Source organism: Armigeres subalbatus, chromosome 3 (assembly GCF_024139115.2).
Source record: "Armigeres subalbatus isolate Guangzhou_Male chromosome 3, GZ_Asu_2, whole genome shotgun sequence".
NCBI lineage: Eukaryota > Metazoa > Arthropoda > Insecta > Diptera > Culicidae > Armigeres > Armigeres subalbatus.
Window position 1 is genome coordinate 98,409,853 of NC_085141.1, and position 22,828 is coordinate 98,432,680.

Here is a 22,828-nt window from a genome sequence, read left to right on the forward strand (position 1 = left end):
ATCAGTCAAACATACAAATATGGACCACAGACATTTATTTTATATACAGACATTTAATAATAAATTAGTAGACGAACACAGAAACCGGTGTTGAACTTAGTCTGTAGATTAAAAAAATACCTTAATAAAGACTTAAAAATAAAGGCTAAATTGGCCCAAGAACCAATGTGTTTTAATTGTAACCCTAAAATGGCGGGTTACACAATCGGAAACTAGGTGCACGTTGGTCTAGTGGCTTTCTTTTAAATTAATCTGCTAACAATTTCAATAATTATATTTTATTTACTTGAGGATAAAACGTGAAAATTATTGTACAAAATGGCATGAATTTACAGATTTACAGATACATAAGTGAGCTTTCTCGAGTTTTTTTTCCCAAATCTAACGTTGTAACACTACTCATAACTTTTAATCACGCATCGCAATTCAACAAAAAGTTTTTTGGAAACGTTTCTATAAATTTGGAACAGAAAAGTTCTTATGCTTTGATATTTCGAATGTATTTGGATTTTTTTGACTCTTCCTTTCGAAATGTCTATATTTTCACTTTGTACCTATGCGTTTTTTCACTTGTGTTTTTGCTTCTATTCGAATAGACTTTTGAACAAATATTGCAAGCAAAATTGAAAGATAAAACGATTCCAACAAATCCTATTCGTGCAAAAGTTACGATTGCCTGCAAACAAGAATAGTAATGTATATATCTTTCGTATTGAAACTTTCTCGATTACATGTCCTTGTATATTAAAATTAAACACAACATTAAAAACTTCTTCGTTTCAGAAACCATTTTTGACAGCTTTCAGCTAGTTTGTTCTTTGGATAGAAGGCGAATTTCCGAAAGTTCAAATCACTTGTAACAATGTAACACTTTGGAATAATAAACATGCTTAACCCATTTTCGTTAAACATAAGAAAATACGCATTTTTCTTTGATTTTTGATTTAGCACAGAGAACAGACATACAAGTCCGTTTTCAATCGTGTGTAAGGAATTTAACGCACGTTTTGAAACGCAACACAAGTGGCAATCTCGTGGAGGCGCTGGCATCGCATAGTTTTTCTCATCAAGAAGCTGTCAAAATTTTAGGCGCCATCACCCACCATAAACATAAACAACAGATACTCCTCCTCACACTGGTTTTGATTCCATATGTGATGTTTCTTTCTCACACTAACGCAAGCGATTTCTCTGCCATCATGGAGCGTATGGTTTGTTTTGTGACCCTTTCCATTAGCGTCACAACCAGCAGCGAAGCACTAAAAGGATGAAAAGGCCATAATTTGTGCTCACATTTTAAGTTTATTTCGCTAGAAATTAGACAGCATTGGAATTTCATTAAATCAGCTTCACAATTAATTTTCTACTTTTTTCATTGCTACTAATGACATTGATAGAAAATATTTTACGTCTCATAGAAATTGCAATCAATCAGGAGAATAAAGCTGATGCTGAAATCACAGTAAACTGGACATACTTCAGCAAATAATTTCGCTGTAACTAGAATTTAGATTTTGGTGTGCAAATATATTCATGATTTTTCAATTATTCATGCCCCGTCTAGTCTTTCAATTCACGTTATGTATAGAAATATAACTGAATAACTGTTTTAGAACACTATCTCTCTTCGACAGTAGTTAAAACTTTTATAAGCATATAATTTTTCACCAATATGAGAAGTAGCTTGAGTACCAGAAACTCTACTTGAATGTTTGAAGGTACGAAAAAGTGTTTTGCAAAAAATATTTTTTTACCTCGTTTACCTCGTCAGGCACTATGGCTGAAAAATAAACATCAACAGTTATCACGTGCTGAAAGAGGCGGCAAGCTTGGTATCATTTTGGCGCGCAATGTTTGTTTGATGCAAAATGACAGCTAGTACGCTTGTCGCCATGAAAGACACCTAGCGCCACCAAACGACGTATTGCCACAGTCAGTATTCAACGTACTTTGATTTACACAGCTTTTTGAGTAAAATTTGTTCTAGCCTGGATGTCTGTTATCTGTGGATTTAGTTACAACATTGTTCATTGTTTTTTTGTTGCTGTTATTTTCCTAATTCTGTCATTTTAAATGGCATTTATGCTTGCTCTTTGCGTTCAGTTTAAGTGTTAATACTCTTCTACGGGATGCTTGTAAATAAGTTTTTATTTGTTTTTGATAATACTTTCGAGTTGCGCGTTTCTGTTTTGCTGAATTGCTCCAATAGTGCTCTTGTTCGCAGATAGTATAAAAAGTTATTGGCTCTGTGTGGTCTCTTTTTTGGTGGATATCGGAAGCGATGTCCTGTGAAGGATACCGCATGGAAGCTGTATAAGTATACGAACAATTGTTGATTTATTGAACAGAATATGATATAATGTAAATGCAGTTAAAAAATAAATGGAAACACTTAGCTTAACACTTAACTTATACACAACATATTCATTAGCTATAATGATTCTGTCTTCTTTTTAATGATTTCCTTTTCGGGAGAGAAAAATTACCATTTTTTAGTAAGGACGACAAAATATCTCTCAATCTACGCATAGACTAGCATATGAGATTTCTCAAATGAGGTGAAATTTGTCGTTTATGAATAGTCGAAATTATTCTGCCTGGAGAATAACGATAAAACTGGATAAATTGTGCGTTGGTTTATGTAGACTACTTATAGCCTTATCCTTCGATCAATGACACATTTTGGGCTTATTTGAGTTCAATTCAAAAAGTCGATCGTCTACAATTTCAAGAACGTTTATATCCACCGATTCACAAGTTATCTAAGTCTATATAGTCGGTTGGATACAAAATCGACTGACTTGGAAACACAGTTATTTTAAAAAAAAAAGCCCTCTAGGCCTATTGGAAGAAGTCGGTTTTGACTTGAATTTGTTTTTCGAAAACGATTCCACGATGTAAAGGTTTTTGGAGCCGGGAAAAGTTCTTAGGATGATTCTAGAGTCTAGACTGCTTTTGGAAAGGGCGGCTCCCTTTACAAATGAAACACCAATATCTTCATAATTCGAAAATTAATCAAGCAAATGAAACCAATTCTGGCATTTGGAGGTTTTCGAAGGGGGTGGTTCAAGACCCCTGCCCCTTTTGCAAAGAGGGGCTCCCATACAAATAAAACAGACATTTCTGCATTTCTCGAGAACTAATCAGAGAATAAATCAATTTAAGGCAAAACGAAGCTCGTCGGGTCTGCTAGTGTTCAATAAATGGGTTGAAATTCTACGCCGTAGTGAATAACTGAACAATCGTTTCAAAATTCTCTAAAACATTGTTTAATAATAAAAATCCATCGAATTGCAAGTGGCGTCGCCCTTACACAAAATTTTGTTCCAAACAAGTAGAAGACCTACCAAACGCGGAACATGGCGGCATCCTAATTTCAACATAAAAGAAGTAATTAATAATAATTAAACTTTTTGGTTATTATTTTTCAATGGTTCAACGGTGGGTATTATATATTTTTATGCACATATGAATGTCTTATATTGTATTATTGTATAGATGACTATCGCAATATATAAATGCATTTTGCCTACGAGTAGGAGAAGCATATAAGCAGTATGCGATCGCCGTACTATCAGTCAATGTGACCAAACTACTACTTAACATACTGAATAGGAAGATTCACTATTTGATTTAGTTTTCTTGCTGGTAAAATACCACCGATATCATTGTTTCTCCTCTGAGCTCCTCCCACTCGTTTAACTCAACAACGCCCGATCTCCACTTTCCTTGAAACAATGCACCAAAATTACACCGTAACCTGCACGTTCTGCACCACGGTCGAGTATTCCGTCTTGGACGGCACCAGATAGAATGCAGGATAGATCTCCGCTCCGCAGGGGCACTTGGTTGCCATCACCCAGTTGAAGCTGCCCAGCTTGACCGTGCACTTGGGACAATACAACCGACCCTGGGTATTGTGATAGATGTCGGTCATCCAGGCGAGCGGTTCGGTGAAGTAAATTTTGCTGCAAACGCCATCCTTCTCCGAGGACCGTTGACTGTGGTCGCTACTAATCGAACTGCGTCGCAATTGTTCCGTTACATAGTTCACTGATGAGCCTTCCTTTACGGCGCCTTTTGCTTCTGGCTCATCTGCCGTTGGTTCCGCAGTAGTTGCTTCCCCTTCGGTGCCGTCCCCTTCCTTGGTCGGAGTTTCCGAATCTGATTCGTCATCATTCAATCCGGCTACTACGTCACCAAACGAATTAAAGTGCTTAGCAGGTGAATGACCCGGAGGTTTTTGTTTGTGCAGTAGAAGATTGCTCTTGGTAGCAACCACACGGCGACATTTGCGACATCTGTAGACAATCGGTTCGGGTGTTTCTTGCGTGACGGCCGGATCAGGTTTGACAACATCCATGCAGTTCACCGGAAGACGTTTTGCTGAAAATGGAGACGAAATGAGGAATTTATCAGACAACAAATGGAAAACGGTAACTTACCTTTCCGTACATTATCGGCCGCCAGTTTGAGCCGAAATAGTTTATACTTCTCGTTTAGCGGATCGATCCGATAGTTCATGATGCTGAACAGTTTCAATTGGTTGATGAAGCCCGGATTAGGCATCACGAACCGCCTTTTGGACTTGACTCGCTGGAGGGCCGCATCATAGGTTAGCTTATACTTGTTCATGATGTAGGCAATCACTATGGTGGCACTTCGACTTACGCCGAAGTAACTGGAATGAGATGGAACTATATTTACTGTTTTTACAACATACCGCTCAAGACTTACCAATGTACAAGCACATTTCTCTCCTCCTCCAAACTTTCCCTGATGAAATTGTTCGTGTCTTCAAAGTGTTTAATCAGATCCTCCCTTGGCACATCAGAAGCTGAAGAAAAGCAATAAAAAATTGAACCAATTATTAGGTTTGAAACATCAATTTTAAAATTTACTGTTCTAATAACTAATACCTAAGAATCTGAAAACAATTCAGAAATCTTGGAATATTTAAGAATTTTAAGGAAACACTGAAAAGAGTTTACTGACACTGTGACTTTTTTGGACGAACACCATCTTTGCAGGGTTGCTGTCCGACATTCTTGCAACATGCCCTGTCCATCGTACCCTTCCACTTTTTGCCTTCTGAATAATGGGGTAGCCATATAGTTGGGGTAGCTCATGATTCATCCTTAACAAGTACGTAAGATTTCCAGCCACGATTCCTCTCCGGCTTTCTCCACTGGTAACGATACATTAATTCTTTTACCACCTCGATTTTGTCGCTCCGATACAGACTCGTGGTGGATGGCTAACATTGTCCTCTCTAGAGCTTCTTCCTAACATGTACTTCGTCTGCGACGTTTTGATGTCCGATCCGATTTGCTTCCCTTTTCAGTCTGATGTAGCTTTCTTCCATTTTCTCAAAGTGTTGTAATATCAATTGCGTCTCGAACACAAATAACTGAACGGACTTCATGAAAATCGTACCACTCGTGTCAATACCTTCTCTCCGTATTACTCCCTCCAAAACGATGTTGAATAGCAGGCACGAAAGACCATCACCTTGCCGTAACCCTCTGCGCGTTTCAAAAGGACTCGAGAATGCCCCTGAAATTCGAACAACGCACATCACTCCATCCTTCGAAATCCGTTTTCGTGCATTTGCTGCCATAGCTGGTCCCGATCGATTGTATCATATGCGGCTTTCAAGTCGATAAATAGATGATGAGTGGGCACGTTGTATTCGCGGCATTTTTGCAATACCTGACGTACGGCGAACATCTGGTCTGTGGTAAAGCGTTCACCCATAAATCCCGCCTGGTACTGTTTCACAAACTCTCTTGCAATTGGTGTTAGTCGGCGGCATAAAATTTGGGAGAGTACCTTGTAGGCGGCGTTCAGCAATGTGATTGCGGGGTAGTTGCTACAATCCACTTATTGCCCTTTTTGTAGATGGGACACACGACACCTTCCATCCACTCTTGCGGCAGAACATCATCCTCCCAAACCTTGATAATTACTCAGTGCAGCCCTCTAGCCAGTGCCTCACCGCCGTGTTGAAACAGCTTTCCTAGTAGTTGGTCAACTCCAGGGGCTTTGTTATTTTTCACCCGGCCGATCTCCTCCTGGATTTCCTGGAGATTCTGAGCCGGAAGTCGTATGTCCAGGTCCCAGATTAATTAACAAACCGCCATAGTTGTCTACCACATTGCCATTCAAGTGCTCTTCTCTTCGTAGTGCTACAGCCACCTTTGTATAACAGGGTGTCTACTCATCTGTGAAAACAAAATTCCCTGATTTTTCCAGGTTTTTTCCAGGTGTTTTACATTAATTTCCAGGAAAAAAACAAACGTGCCATATATAGATTTTAACAGCAAAATAATCAATTCAAAAAAGTAAATATAGCGAAAAATATTATTTTAAAGAATATTTTAGTGGCTACACAAAAACAATGTTGTAAATTACTTAAGAAATTCCTCCAGGAATTCCTTCGCAAGTTTACCCAGAAATTCCTTCAACCATTCAATCAAAATTCCTCAGGAATCACATAGGAAGTTTCTCCAGGTATTCCTTTGAAAATTTCTCCATAGATTCCTCCGGATTTTAAGAATTGCTTCAGAACTTCCTCCAGGATTTAATTTAAAAAATTCTTTGCCAAAACTTTAGAAAACATCTCAAGGAATTGTTTCGGAAATTTCTTTATAGATGCATTTGGCGATTTCTTTACGATTTTTTTTTAAATTCCTCTAGGTCAGAGGTTCGCAAACTGTGGGTCGCGACCCCCAGGGGGGTCATGGGCTGTTCAGTGGTGGGTCGCGAAAGACAAATCTTAATTCATAATTTTGTTACTATTTTGTCCCACAAATCTAATCCATATTTTAAATTAGGATCTAAGTTACGATTGGATGATTAAAGAACAACAAACCTGACGAGGTCAACGGCCTTTTTTTGTTTCACGATATTTGGGCAAGTAGAAAGAAGTCCCATACAATCCAAATCTAAGCCCCGAACTCAATCCAAAACCAATCCTAATCAAATTCGAATCCAATCTAAATCAAATCTAAATCTATTTAAAATCCAATCCAAATCTAGTTCAAATCCAATCCAAATGTAATTCAAATCCAATCCTAATCAAATCGAAATTCAATTCAAATCCAATCTGAATAAATTTCAAATCCAATCTAAATCCAACCCAAATTCAATTCAAATCCCATCCAAATCCAATCCACATTAAAAAACCTAACCTAATTCACCTTTCTCGCATTTAGCCAAGACACCAACCTTATATGGCGCTTATATAGTTCGATTCCATTTCCTTAATAACTTTTAAACGCAATGGTCGATCGTTATCAAATTCAATAGTGATTAACAAGGCTTTTTCCCCTGTCGAATTCAACTTGTTGCGAGAAAATCGGTTAAGAATTACTATATGCAAAAGTGGCTAATGTTTTTCGGTTTTCGTGTGCACACACACACATACACACGGACAGACAGACATTTGTTCAGTTCGACGAGCTGAGTCGATTGGTATATAACATCATGAGTCTCCGAGACTTCTATAAAAAGTTCGATTTTGGAGTGAAATGATAACCTTTTGGTACAACTTTGTTGTACGAGAAAGGCAAAAATTGACAAAATTTTGACAAATACAACGCGAACTCATTTTTATCTAATTTCACAAAATCAATACATTTGGTACCTGGTGGGTCGCAAGCAATATGGGATTCTGCTAGGTGGGTCGCATATCCAAAAGTTTGGGAACCTCTGCTCTAGGTGTTTGTTCGGAAATGTCTTGTGAAAATCCCTCGGAAATACCTTTATAAAATACTTTGCAGATTTCTTCAGATATTCTTCTGAAATTTTTTTTAGGAAATTCTCTCTCGAAAATTTCTTTTATTTCAGCTGTTTTTTTTTAAAGAAACTTAAGAAAACTAGAAAACTACGGAAAAAAAGTTTGGGGATTTCTTCAGGAAATCTTTCAGAACTTCTTACGAAAACTCCTTCAAGTAATGTGTCGATGCAAAAATATGAGATCGCTGGGTCCATGACGTTAGGCATAATACCTTCTTTATGTCATAGGCTGTTTTTGGGGCATTTCCTTTATGTCTAACGTACTCATGCCTAACAGTAGATGCAAAAGTATTAGATTGCTAATGTCGTTCCTGTTCGGTACTACAAGTGTCAACAAGGTACTACCAATGTTGGTAATGAAACAAAACATGCACTACAACATTATACATAACAAACCGACAAGTTAGGCTTGGGAAAGCATATTTTGGCAAAATACTTTTATTGACTAAGGCGCCACTAGCGTTCTAGTACTTATGCTTCTACTTGCCTAACGTGTTTATTAGGGTGGTTCAAAAAATCGATTTTGCTCCACAGTGCTCATCTGTTTCTTTACCATGTTCTGAGTGTCCTTTAAAAATTTGAGCTCATTTGGATTTAAACTGATTTAGCACAAGCCGTTTCAAGTTTGCATGCAAATTAGTATGGGGAAATTTATTTTTTCATTATACTGTTAATGACGTTTCCCTATTAAGCGGAGGTTAAAAGAAAACCTACAGAGCTAAAAGGGATACTCAACAGCTTTCACCCAACGAAAATCGCATGTTGATTAACCGCCCCAATAATTAGTAATCGATTTTAAGACAGGTTGCGAATCTTTAGTCATGATCGTTAAACTTTTTTGAGGGCATCACTGAAATGTGCAGGGCAACATAGTAGCCTGAATTTGTGTGTGCTATCTTTCGCGCCCCGAGCAGCAATGTTGCCTGTAGATGAGTTATGCAATTAGCTCCAGAGAACCACGGTATAGATTAAATTCGATTACTAATTATTGGAACGATTAATTGAGATGCGGTTTTCACTGAGTTAAAGCTGTTGAGTATTCCTTTTAGCTATGTAGGTTTTCTTTTTACCTGCGCTTGATGGGGAAGCGCCATTAACAGTATAATGAAAAAATAAATGTCCCCATACTAATTTGCATGCAAAATTGAAACGGCTTGTGCTAAATCAGTTTTAATCCAAATGAGCTCAAATTTTCAAAGGACACTCAGAACATGGTAAAGAATCAGATGAGCACTGTGGAGCAAAATCGATTTTTTGAACCACCCTAGTGTTTATACCTGATCGCGTGACCAACATCTAGTTTGCTTGGACCTAGCAGCCAAGGTACCGGTACTATGAGTGTCAAACGGACAAGTTATAGCCTATTACGATTACGCCATTTATGATTATAAATATCATGATAACAACCTGATGCCATCACCATACATTCAATTTTCTTTCTCCGCTTTAAAGCTATCAGTACACTGTTTGTCATAATGACAAATACATACAAATAAGCCTGATATCCATGTCGATTTCTAATCGGTTTGATAGATGTCCGGATCAACTTGACAAAATTTGTCATTATGACAAACAGTGGACTGCGGGCTTTACATAATATTTATTACGATAAATAATCTAATCATAATCTGAATAGGCTATTAAGCTTATTGAAGCATATTTTGGCAGAATAATTTCAATGGTTACAGCGCCACTAGCGTTCTATTACTGCTTTACTGTAAAAACATTCGGAAAACGCTTCGGATTTTGTTTTAAATTCCTTGGGATTTTCCAATAAATCTCATATAGCGCTACATACCGAATCCATGGTCCTTAAGCATATCGGCGAGTATGCGTGTGCTCCCGAGAGTTAAGAGATTTACAGTTCCATGAACCTAGCTTCCAATCGCTAGTCTCTTTTCGTCGCTATGGTCTTTGCCGATTGTTCCGATCCGTATTTTCTTGGTGATTGTTCGTTGCTTGGTTTTCAAATTCTGGCTTACAGGGTCTGTCACCAAACCCCCTAAGTTTCCGGTGGACTATGGTGCACAGTTTTGCTTAGTGTCCCATGTTGGCACTCGGATGATTGCTAGCTTGGGGAATACACGCTGTTGTGGCCAACATGGAGAACCCCTTCCCTGTCAGCATATGACCATAGTTCCCACCGGAGTTGGGTACCCGATCTTCCCTAAGGTTGCTCATACCCCGACCTGCGACCCGACCTGTATGGACGAGGGGAGGGGTAGGAGTTGCTGGGTAAGACATAGAACCGCGAAATGAGAACTATTTTATTCCTTTAAGTACACGAAGTACCAACGATATGCAAACGCATTACCAAGCATTTACTATGCCTAGCCTTATGACATACGATATTTATTTTTGCCTTTCTCGTATACTAAGTATACGTAAAGGCTATATGATCGCTCCAAAAACAAACTTTTTTAGGGATATTTTTGCATATTTTATGAATATTCTATCTATCTTGATTGAAAAACATTCCTCCACGAATTCCGATAAGAATCCTTGAGTGATTCCGATGGAAATGTTCCAGGGATTCCGACGAGAATCTCCATAGATTTCGACGGGAATCCTCCAAGCATTCCGAAGCTAACCTCCAGGGATTCTGAAGGCAATCCACCAGGGATTCCGACAAGAATCTTCCAGAGAGTCCGAAGTGAATGTTTCAGGGATTCCAAATCCTCCCGAGATGTTGACGGAAATCTTCCAGGGATTCTGACGGGAATATTGCAGAGATTTCGACGAGAATGTTTCAGGGATTCCAATTAGATTCCAATTCTACGGATCTTCCATCATCCAGAAATTCCTACGGGAATGTTGCAGGAGTTTGAACAGGAATGTTCCAGAAAATCCGACGGAAATGTTCCAGGAGTTCCAACGGGAATGTTTCAGAGATTCCCTCGGGAATCCTTCATGAATTCCAACGTGAATGTTCCAGGGATCCCGAAGAAAATTGTCGAGGGATTTCGAAGCAAATCGTCGAATGATTCCGAAGCAATTTGTCAAGGGATTCCGAAGTAAATCGTCGAAGTATTCTGAAACAAATCGTCAAGGAATTCCGAAGTAAATCTCCGGACGATTCCGAAACCAATCTTCGAACGATTCCGGAAGAAATTCCGAAACAATTAAACGAGGCATTCTGGAGCAAATCCTCCATGGATTATAGAGGGTATCCCCCACAGACTCCAAAGGGTATCACTCAACGAAACCGAAAGGAATCCAGTGTGAATTGTTTTGGATTTCACTTAGAATGCTATGATGATTCTGAAATGAATTGTTCAGAGATTCCAATGATAATTCTACTCGGATTCTGTTGATAATTCTTCTCGGATTCTAATCCTTCTCGGATGCTGAAGGGAATTGTGGAGATTATCATGCTGCTAGGCAAGCGGAAGTCTGCCACATGTCTTGGAATGTTCGTGAAATACCACGATTGCTTTGATTGATATTCTGGTGGCTCTCCGTCGTTGTTCATATCTGATCAAGCTTACTTTGATGCTTTCAAATGAATTATATATTGCCTTTTCATAATTAACATCAAGTGCAATTTCACTCGCAACAAATCCAAATTTTTCATAATTGGTGACTTCAATGCCAAACACCGTCTCAATCTGTTGAAGAGAATACGGGACATAATTTTGTACGCCGAATTAAGGAGGGTTATTCCTCGGTAATTGGCGTACTTTAGTCTGTGCCCTTTCTTAAAGAGAGGGCAAATGAGGCCGTCCAACCAGCTAGCAGGCATTTCCTCGTCTTCCCATATTTTCGACATAATATGGTGCAGAACTTCATAAAGCTGCTCACTGCCATGTTTGAGAAGTTCAGCCGGGAGCTAGTCCTTCCTCGCAGCCTTAATGTCTTTCAAGTCTTTAATAGCTTTTCTAACCTTCTCTAGTGTAGGCGACTCCACAGCTTGTCCATCGTCGCTAATATTTATTCTGTTCACCGATGCACCGTCACTTCCACTATTCAACAAAGTCTCGAAGTGTTGCTTCCACCTGGCAGCCACTTCGGTTTTATCTGTTTTTTATTCCCTTCTTGGTCGTTGCACATGACAGGAGATGGCGCTGTCTTTCTCCGAACGCCATTGACAGTCTCATAAAACCTCTGCATATCAATGTGCTCCATTTTTTCCTGCGCCTGTTATGTCGAATTCGTTTTTAAACCTGGGTCAGTGCCAACTCGAACCCTGAATAAAAAACATTTTCAGTTCCATCTTTCATTGGATATGTTGGTGTGCGTAGCGTGTTTGTTATGATTCGAAACATATGATCCAGGACATCCAGTGCACTGGCAGTGCGACCTTGACTAATCAGATCATGATAAATAAATATGTTTAAGTGGGTGAACTGATGTTCGCGGATAGTGGAATTTACTTTTGAGCGGATATACATAGGGGAACTGCTCCTGGAATTAATCTCATGGCTTCGATATTCATCCCATCAAAAACAAAGCAATGAAAAGGAATTTGGATTGTTTATTATTTTTGTGATTTTTTCAGCAGTGAGCACGCATGTTGACAAAAAGAAGCGAAGGAATTGGCGCTGTATTTCTTTATTTCCCGATGAGATACATTCATCTCAGTGAGATGGAGATCGTAACAGTTCCCTATTTAATTATATTCAATAATCCCGTGCACATTTTTACACCAAGAATTCCGTATAAAATTCATGTGATTCATGAGATTTTCTATTCTACAAAAATTCAAAATTCAAAATATTCTACAAAAATTCAAATTCATCTATTTCTGCAAAAGTTTTTTTTTCGGAGAACACTCAGAAGCATGTAATAAAAATTCTTCAGGATTCGCTAATTTTTTTCCTCGCTACCTCTTCTGATAAAGGTAGCCTCACACCTCGAGAAAATTTTCCGCCGGATTTTGGGCCCCGTGCATTTTCAATTTTCAAGAATGTCTCGGAGGAATTGCTCTTCCGTACTTCCGTACCTCTTCCGTAGGTACTTCCGGGGGAATTAATGTACGAAAATTTGCGGAGCATTTCCTGAAGGAAACTTCGAGTAAGTTCCTGTATTCCAGATAGATTTCATGAAGGAATTATTGTAGGAATTTCCTAATCAATTCCTGGAGTAACTTCCAGAGAAAATCCAGGAACAGTATTCAAAGATATTCCTAGAAGAATTTCCAAAGGAATTCATCTCGAAAGGATCCCTTGGAAAAAAAAAATATGGAGCAATGCCTGAAAGATATCGTCAAATAGTCAAGAAAGAATTATTGAAAGAATTTTTGAAGTCTGGCAGAATTCCCGAAGAAAATTCTGAAACGAACGAAAGAGTTTTTGGAAGAATTTCAAAAGAAATTCTGCATAAGAAATAATTCTATTCAGTATTCCTCAAATATATTTTTCTGACAAGTCTTAGCGGATTTTGTGAACAAGTTTCAAGGGGAATTCCCAAACTACATAATTCCATCCACCGACCTAATTTGGGACACAATCTGTGAGGAGAACCTGAATGAACTTATGAATACATAACTTCCCTAACAATTATATTCAAAACTGAATCTAGACAACAGTACCGGATTAATTTCATTTAAAACTACAACAACAAATATCACAAAATTCCCGGAAACAAAGATTTCCAACGCGCATTTTATTTTAATAAACAGACAGTTTCGGTTCTCCCTTCTGCTTGTTGATTCCGCCCAGTCCCATCCACCCACGTGGTTTTGACAGATGAAGTAAAGTTGTATTGGTGAACCCGGTGCGAAACCGTGAAACAACACAGTGCGAACCCGACAGCTTTGGGGTTGGAACTAGTGCGAACCTAGTTCCAACCTGAGCGAATAAAAAACACTTTGACAGCACTTAGGTTGGAACTGGTTCCAACCTAGGTTGGAACTTTTTAAAAACGAATTCGACATTAGACACTTCTAGACCAACAATTGAAAAGGACGTAACAGCCAAAATGTATTCCTTCCGATGCTTCGTCCACATATAGGGCTATATATTTAGAGGAAGAATCATAAGGAATACATTTTGTCTGTTACGCCCTTTTCAAATGTTGGTCTAGACATGTTCTTCATACTCTTTTTACTTCGGTGGGTTCGTTTTTCGACTGCTCTTGCTTCCTTGTACGGATCTCTATTCGATCGGGTACCCGACACCAGCACGCCGCTTCTGGCAACGTTCTTCTCGCCTGTCACTCTCTGACACTCCACATCGAACCAACCCGTCCTGGGTCGCCTTTGTGCAGTGCCTACCACTTCTCGTGCTGTTGTGCTCACCGCTCCATGGATCGACTCCCATAGATCGTTGATGTTGTCGCTAACGTTGATTGCACTTATCCGTTCGTCGAGCTACTGGCGGTACTCAGCCGATACTCCTTCCGCCGACAATCGCTGGATATTGTAACGCATCGTTCGCTGTCATCTTTCGTTCGATACAGTTGACAACCGTGATCGAATTTTACTGACAACGAGGTAGTGATCAGAGTCAATGTTCGGCCCTCTGAAACCGCACACCTATAACATTCGAGAAATGGCGCCCATCCACCAGAACATAGGCTATCTGGTTGCAAGTTTCACCATTTGGGTGTCTCCAGGTGTGCTTTCGGATATTACGCCGTTTGGCATAAAGTCGTTTGACATAAAATAATTTGGCATAATGGTCGTTTGGCATAATTGATTAAAAATAATATACTCAGAAAAATTACAATTTTTTCGGAATAGTTATTACAGGCATACCTCGATAGTACGTACACCTCCGTAATTTTAGTGTACGTACTATCAAAGCGTACGTACTATCGAAGCAAAAAAATACCGAACAAAACAATTTTTTTTTTTGCCTTTGTATTTATTTGGGAGTGATGTAATGTTTATAAAACCGCTCGGAAGCCAACATTTCGATAGAAGACTCTGTATTCTAAGCAAATTTATATTTGATATAGTACACAACGGACCAGCATGACTCAGATTTTTCTTGAAAAGGTGCCTACATGTAGCATTGTGCAAAATTATCGTCCTTGTAAATGTGAGGCTAATGTGTTTATGAAATATTGTATGTTAATGCTTCGGAACATCCATAAATTACGTGATATTCGTGACGTTTCAAAGATATGTTACACATCATGCATGATTATACATGTTACTACAAAAAGTGACGATTGACAATAAAACATCTTGCCGAAAATTCAATTTTATGAATCACTATTCCCATGATGGAATTAATTTACTCCTCGGTTTAGAACTGGAACTAATTTCCTTGATAGATAAAATAATTCATAAACATAATAATTGTTCAATTAAGTGGATAGCTAATCTGCTTTCTAAGAAAATCATGCCCATAGAATTTCAATTATTGCTGATAACACTCTTATGCCGATGACATACTCAAGATTTTTTGATGTACAGGTTATCCGACTTCGTCAGTAGATGGGAATAACCAGCGCGTACATTTTCAGTGCAAAAAATAAACAAACGAGCATAAATTCCATACAAAAATCCAAGATGGCTGAGTTGGGGATATTGACAAGTCGGATAACCTGTATACATAAAAAAATCTTGGACATACTCATGCGAGTGCGTGTGCAAAAGCGTCCAAGACAAAAGAATTCCTCTTGCTGATATTCTGCTTTATGAGGGCTTGGACGGGCTCCGCATCGCTCAGCTGTTTCAGATGTTCATTCAATTGTTTAAAATGATAGTATAATATGTGTTACGTAAGACTGGCAAACATTTATGACACGCTGCTTTTTTCAAAGTTTTGCTACTAAATTCGTTATAAGCTCACGATGGTGTTTAAATCAGTTGTGAAATTATTTCGTAACATATGAAGGACCCCCGCATGTGCAATGATCAAAGCATATTGAAATTTTTACTAAAATCGTACAGAAAATCGAATGAAAAAAAAAATGTTTTTTTTTTGTACGTACTATCGAGGTAAAATGTACAATCGAGGGTACGTACTATCGAGGTATGCCTGTAATTGTAATTTTATTGAGTACGATAAATGTTCTAAATGCCAATGTTTAGTTCCTTTATAAATCCTACAGCTATCGACAATCCCCTTGCGACTTACCTTGAATATACTTCACTCTCAAGCTGGGATTCTCGGTCACATGGGTCGGCAGCGGGCATGAATCGATCGTCAGCACACTCCGGATGGCTAACTTCTCCAGTGTGGGCAAATCCGCTGCCGCCGTCACATTCCCCAGCCACAGTCCCGGCTCGATCTCATCCAGATTGACCGGTCCACCGGAGATGTCGTCCCGCGTCAGCCGATAGGTGACGACGGCGTCCTTTAACGGTTTCTCCCGCGGGGCGCCGGACTTCGGGACATGTCCCTGCACCTTCTTTATCACTATTTCGCCCTCGTGCATTCTAGCCGTTCCGTCTTCGTTGAATCGAATACTGTTGAGCTGACCTATTTTGAAGCCTTTTGTTGATTGCTGCCGTCACACTCCCACCGCACCCGGTGCCTCCAAAGTTGTAATTCCTTAAAAAATACAATTGTTTTTTATTCGATTTTTAAGTTTTTTTTTTGTTTTTATAACTCACACAGTAATCACGAATGGTAGTTTTTCCTGGTTGTGTGTTATAAAAAGTTTGTTTCTGTTTTGAATCTGTAATAAAAAAAAATATTTAATTGCATATTATTCGGCAAATCACCCGTACGAAAACTATTTTTTTGTTAAATATCTTAACATATTAATCCCCATCACAAGCAGTTCATCACAAGCATCCTAGTGAAACAGTCATGGTTTGATGAACACTCTGGCACATTTAAACTGTTCTCAAGTAAAAACTTGATAAAGAATATCTTGATGTCAAAGTAAACAAGCTACTTATTTAAAATTAAATTTATAATATCAGACATCAGTAACATGAAGGCATGATCATTCTATAAAAGGCACCTAATTTGATGCATCATATTTAGATATTATCACCCCTAATCTTTTTATGAACATTTTTGCATCTAGTTTTGTTTTTAACGATATTGTTTTGCAATAACATACAAAAGTGCATTTAAATGTAAAAAAAATGTACGAGAAAAACGTAAAGAATATGGTTGTACATAAGGATGTCAAATACGGTACTTACCCTAAAATCGGAAATGAATCTGTTCGAGTGTGAGTGAAAAATCGATTCGAACGAATTGTGAAATGTTGAAAAACCCTTTTCTGGATCTCCCAAACAGGTCCTTACCACTTCTAACAATTCGGGTATGTAGAACACACGGCTGCACGGCCAAAACTAAGCGGAATGAAGTAATTTTTCGTGAAAATAATGATGCACAATCCTAGGAAAATGGCTACGCACTAACTGCTTGTGCAAAGCGGTGATGTAGCCAACGAACCTCTATCCTCACTGCAGCTACCTACCAGTGTGACTGAAATTGAAAAGTCTTGAATGAGATCACCACCCGCGCACCGAAACGTTCGGAGATTTTCCGATAGTCTCTCACCAGGCCGTATACAGGAAGCGATGTTTGTTTACACTTTTCCAACATCCAAAAACACCCACTTTTCTCCCGCACTCAAGAATCCTTGATGCGCTCCTTGTGCTTCCACTCTCACAAACACGTGCAGAAAGCGAGAGAGGGCGCGATTTTGCAACTGCGGATTTTGACAGATCTCGCATAACATTTGAAAAGCGCCTGCATTCAAAACGTAAACATTTCTCGCGTAATGATTACGGCTTTTAAACCAAAACCATAGCCCTCTCCATTCCCATCAGTGTAGGTGCCGTGTTTACAAAATTTTCCTTTGTTTGCTGTTAGAACTGTCATATTTTTCTTGTTTGCTGTTAGAAAACAACAAACAATCCGTTGATACACTAAGAAAAATATCGCAAATTTTACCTCGGCAGCAGGTGAAAATGAAAATTTTCATTTTGATTCAGTGTGCAGCAAAAAAAATCACTCTGTGATAGTGTTGGTAAAATCCGCTTGGAGACCTCAATGATTTTTCCAGGGGGGTATTGTGGATTTACTTGACCAATGGATTTGAAGGTCGCCCAAGTAACCACCAAGCATTAATTAATGCATGTAATCAATCACAGATAAACATATTAAATGCTAATTGCATTAGCTCAGTTTTAACGATGTAAAGATGCATTTATTCATCAACTGTCAAGCAATGATACACTAGTTCAGTATTACGAATGCAGCGATGCATTACTTATGTTTTATTTCAACATGTCAAAGTAATAAAGCATTATTTCGGTCGTAAAAGGGCCTTTTTCCACTTTAAGTCAACTTTAATGGCTGTATTATTTGCAATCATATATAGCTCCATGGTTACTTGGGCGGTTCACTTGCCTATTTCAAACCTGGGTGGTGCGAATAGAATCGATTTGGTTGTCAAACTGAAGCCAAAATTTTCTATTGTGCCGGAGCTAAACATTGGAGATTGTGGTTATGTTCGTTTCGGATCTAATATATGTAAATTTATTTCAAACTATTGTCTGATTTTCTCAAAATTGCACGCGGCGAACCCTTCATGAAAGGTACCGCCGCGCTTTTTGCACCCCGTTTACTTGATTCTTACACTCAGCGAACTGGACTAGCGAAATTCATAACTGGCGCCTTATGAATCAACGACTGATTATTCCACCAAGAGTGGTTCTTATACGCTGTTACCTTCCAGTATAATCAAGCGTCGATGGGCGTGTGGTCTACCAACCGGTCTCCCGACCTCGACGTCCATGGTTCGAACCCAGTCTGCCGCACTTTACTTTTTTTTTTAATGAAAATCATCGTTCATAAGGCAATATATTGAAATTCATACCGATTCCTTGAGGCAAATTTTCATAAGGCGTTTGATTGAAAATCATACGTCAATTTTCCTCAGTGTATGGGTGAATAGCATTGCGGTGTATCGTTTGGCGCGGCCGTACCTTTCGACGCAGTCATTCGCCGCGTGAAGTTTTGTGCAAGTACCCATTTGGGAACACTTCAAACGCCGCGCATTGTATCATATCCAGAAAATCTGACAATAATGCAATATGAGTGCCATCTACGGGTGAACTTTTGAACTGTCAAAAAAGTGATAGTAATCAAAACATTGGCTGCTCCTTGAAGCGCGAAGAAATAATTTTATAAAGTTTTGTGATATATATCATTATTTTGACGATTATCATGGAACAACAAGGTAATAAAACATTTCTTTTCGTTGCGCAGATAATTTAAAATCGGTCAGCATTCCTAAAATAAGAATTACAGTGTATATATCAGGTATGGCAACATTGAGGTTATTTGTTTTGTTTTAGATGCTGGGCATATAAATATTGTAAAGGTCACGATTTCACTTGGCCAGGTTTTTGACTATGTTGGGGATTCCGTGAAACCTTTGCGAGAAGGCCAAAATGTATTCGATTCTGGTCACATCATTTGCATAGGCTACACAAAAAAAATTGCAGGATTATCTGGAGTTGACGTCATATGTGCTACAGAGCTCTCGCCCAGCAGATGTTCCGCATGAGCTACGTTTGAAGATCGGATCAGACTACCGCAAATGGTCACTGTGCTGTTCCTGCGAGGCTGGAACATCCCGATGCAAGCATATTATTGCTTGTCTTCTGCACCTGTGCCAGTAAATATTGACATGAACGATAAAAATTTTTTCTGAGATTTTAAAATCTAATGATTTCAGATTCAGATCGGTTGAATTTATGACGTGCACGGATTCCCGACAAGCTTGGGGTAGGAGTAGAGCTGAAATCATCCAATGGAACGCAAAACCACTGATGCAACTGTGTTGTATTCGACAGCACCCAGTCGTTACTCCGGTTGATACATTAAATAAGCAAGAGCTTCTTCAGCAGGCCTTCGACCGAGTGAAGTCATGAAGTTGAACGTCCATAACATGATTTTTTTTGTATATAGCATCTCCGAGTTCAGCGATCCAGAAACACATCTGTTTACGCATACATTCAATATCGGATTTGAGAGATAGTACTGTAGAACATTGGTAGCAGCCTAAGTAGCTTGCTTATAACAATTGTCGACATAACTGAGCAGTGGGATATGCGTATGTGTATTGCGCGCCAAATATTGTAAACCTTTGTTATCTAATAGTTATAAATTACTGAGCTTATTGTCTATATAGAAATCTTTGTCATTAGTTCGTCTATAAAACCGCCAAAGTAGCTAGAATCAGTAATAGTCCTTGAGACTCGTTGTCCAAGCGACATACAGTTTGTAATTCGCGCGCAGTTTGAACTAATTAAGTCAATAAATAATTTGTCCAGTTGTTATATTAAGTGTTGTTAAGTTCAATAAATTGGTCCGTCTTGCTCGTACATAATAGATTAGTTATGTGAAAGTCAGTCATAGTGTCGTCATTACCAATAAGAAAGTTCTATTCGTGACAAAGCTTCAATTATAACCCGACAATGATCCGAACCAAGTCATCGCCCTTATGTGCGTCATCAACATCGATGGGAGAGAATTGAGTGCACCACTGCCCATAGCTGGTCCTCTGTCGCAAATGAATTACGGCGAGTATGTATCACGCAATGAGTTGTACGGCATGATACTTGATGTCCAACAAATCTGCAATATTTAATGGCTGCTGGAGAAAAATTACAAGCAATTTTATGAGACCAATGTTCTTAAAAATGTGCAGTCGATATTGGATATTGCCGAAGAAACTAAAGAACAGCGTAATGATGATTGGTATTTATATCGCTCAATAAGAATCACTGCAAGCTCTTGTTACGACCTTTTTACATACACCCGTAATAAGAATGCAGATTGGCCAAGGAAGACAATTTTTTTATCTGAACCCGAAGCTGATCCGATCAAAAGCTTTAGATTATGGAAGGGAAACAGAGGAATCAGCACTCGAATGCTACAGAATAAAACGAAATCCATTAGTGAAAAAATGTGGCTTTGTAGTTTGCGTGAAAGAACCATGGATTGGCGTAAGTCCAGATGGCGTCGATACTAGCTGTAATATTTTAATTGAGATTAAATGCCCAATGTCTGGTAAAGAACATGGTTTGGAGTGGATGTTAGAGAATTGTAAAGAAACTAAGTTGTATATTAAGAAGCGAGAGTCAGGTTTTGAATTAAATAAGAATTATCAGTACTACGCGCAAATTCAGTTAAGTATGTATGTATTAGGTTGTGTTACTTGTGATTTTATCGTTTATTCGAAGTACGAGAATGATTTCATTGTTTTGGAAATTCAGTTGAATGAAGAATACGTTAGAAGTCTAATTAGTTCATTAAAACAAGTTTATTTTCAACACCTGCTACCTGAAATATGTAAGAAACATGGAAATGAATTAATGTAATTCAAGCTTTCAAATAAATAGAAGAAAATTTCTTCTTCAATGGCTCTACATTCCAATTGGAACTTTGCCTGCTTTTCAAGTTTGTATTCTATTAGCATTTCCTCAGTTATTAATTGAATGCTCGCTTACCTCTACCCTAATTCATGAAAAAATGTTAGTTTGGTCCTTTTGAAAAAATAATCGAGAATGGTTTTCTATCCCCGCCATTGCATAAGTATGTATTATCAATTCAGTGCAAATCCGAATTATAGCCGCTAATGAAGTTGGATTTTTCTCACAATTCATACGTTAAACCTAACTTCGGAAGTGCTGCGCTGTTTTCATTTGGTGATGTGGTATACAGCGCACTACTTCCGAAATTAGGTTTAACGTATGGATTGTGAGAAAAATCCGATTTTGATAGCGGCTATAATTCGGTTTTCTACTGAATTTATAATATTTATCTTTTGTGGCAAGTACAATGCCCAAGCAGTCGAGTATTTTTATTATTTAGGGAAAAAATAAAAACAAACTTTGTTTTAGTTTTGTATTCTTTGTAACAAATATTTTCACATTATATTTCGAGTGAAAAATTAGTAGGAATGCTACTAAAAAGCACTCGTTACGTAATTTCATGAGATTCGAGCTGAATCACGCCTGTCATCCGCGGTACAATGGCACTCTACCCAACATCGTTTTTGGTACTTCTGTTTTTGGTACCCTGTTTCAGGGTAGTATACCCGAATGCAGCGCTCATTTTGGGTGATTGGTTCGTATACGTATACGCAGTTAGTGCCAATTATCGGCAATTAGCTTCTCCTGCCGAAAATTTGCAATTGGTTGAGGTACATCGAGCCTTTAGTGTTTTGTGGCTTCTTTATGTCGAAAAATTGCTCGTCGATACTTTCAAAGTTTTGTTATCATGAATTAAACAAAATTAAAACAAAAACATTGTACGCCATATTGAATGAATGGTGGGCAGGCGTATTAGCCTTCTCTTCAGTCCCCTGAGCTGAATGGAGCAGGAATGTATGTAAACAATCGTAAAGTAATGTAGAGTCTAGCGCATTTGCAGCGCATGTGCATTTGCAGCATGTAAAGAGAAATTTGAAGAGCGGGAAATGTTTGACAGCCAAGTAACTGCAAAATAATTTTGTTTATAGGAATGATTTCAAAATATCCCCCAGCGCAGAAAAGCGGCTCTATCCGCATCACCCAGTTTCAAACGTTTTTTTTGCAGCAAGGTTTGCCAAACTCAATATTGTGTATCCGGAAAAAAAGTTAGACCGCTTTTTATACCGAAGTTGGATTTTTCTCCAGATACAGGCAACTTTCCCAACTTCGGAAATAGTGCGCTAGATTCGCCTAAAGATGCGCTAAACAACGCATCAATTAGTTTGACAGATAAAACTTCTGAAGAAAGTTCGATTCGGAAGTCCCGACTTCCGAATTCTAAATTGGTGCTACGCCGACAATAAATGTTTGATAGATCGACATAGTTGTTTCATAAGGGCCGAAGTCGCAAATGTAAACAAATCGAGTTTATGTCATAGATCGAACCTCCTGAAAATGTACTATATGTAGCATATTAAAAATAGTACAAAATGTTGTTTTTTAGCTGTAAAAACAAAGAAATACAGAAGGGCGATATTACTTTTTAGTTGGAATTTTTTTCTTAGTGCGATTGCGCCCCGTTTTCTCCATGACAGCAAAAGGGCTAAACTGTCTTTCATTTACGCATTATGACACTTCGTTCTTGCATCAAAAACACATGTGAGCAAAAGGGCTAAACGGTAC

The 22,828-nt window shown here is 38.5% G+C and overlaps 1 protein-coding gene and 1 long non-coding RNA gene across 8 annotated transcripts; one reads left to right on the forward strand and one right to left on the reverse strand.

Annotated features, from left to right (window-relative positions):
- Window positions 1-262: 262 nt before the first annotated feature.
- Window positions 263-17,343, reverse strand: LOC134226584 (dual specificity protein phosphatase MPK-4). Of its 7 annotated transcripts, XM_062707439.1 has the most exons (8): window positions 17,217-17,343; window positions 17,072-17,141; window positions 16,853-17,005; window positions 16,310-16,374; window positions 15,831-16,247; window positions 4,738-4,837; window positions 4,446-4,681; window positions 263-4,386 (listed from the first exon to the last, which is right to left on the reverse strand). In XM_062707439.1, exons 5-8 carry the CDS (start codon window positions 16,129-16,131, stop codon window positions 3,749-3,751), a joined length of 1,275 nt encoding a protein of 424 aa, XP_062563423.1. In that variant the 5' UTR covers window positions 16,132-16,247; window positions 16,310-16,374; window positions 16,853-17,005; window positions 17,072-17,141; window positions 17,217-17,343; the 3' UTR covers window positions 263-3,748. The 7 variants fall into 7 exon arrangements, with proteins under 7 accessions (XP_062563423.1, XP_062563425.1, XP_062563422.1 ...); XM_062707441.1 differs by having other exon boundaries at window positions 16,958-17,141; XM_062707438.1 differs by having other exon boundaries at window positions 16,312-16,374; window positions 16,853-17,141.
- Window positions 17,344-18,771: 1,428 nt separating this feature from the next.
- Window positions 18,772-19,672, forward strand: LOC134219928 (uncharacterized). The gene is made up of 3 exons (XR_009981716.1): window positions 18,772-18,903; window positions 19,022-19,344; window positions 19,405-19,672. It is a non-coding gene; the product is annotated as an uncharacterized LOC134219928 (long non-coding RNA).
- Window positions 19,673-22,828: the final 3,156 nt, after the last annotated feature.

Excerpts from the sequence above, each read along its gene's own strand:
- LOC134226584 (XM_062707439.1), bottom strand. The coding sequence starts at position 16,131 with ATGCACGAGGGCGAAATAGTGATAAAGAAGGTGCAGGGACATGTCCCG. Across the intron at positions 4,838-15,830 it reads GAGAGTGAAGTATATTCAAG|CTTCTGATGTGCCAAGGGAG; the intron begins GTAAGTCGCAAG and ends GCTTTTCTTCAG. Across the intron at positions 4,682-4,737 it reads AGAAATGTGCTTGTACATTG|TTACTTCGGCGTAAGTCGAA; the intron begins GTAAGTCTTGAG and ends ATCTCATTCCAG.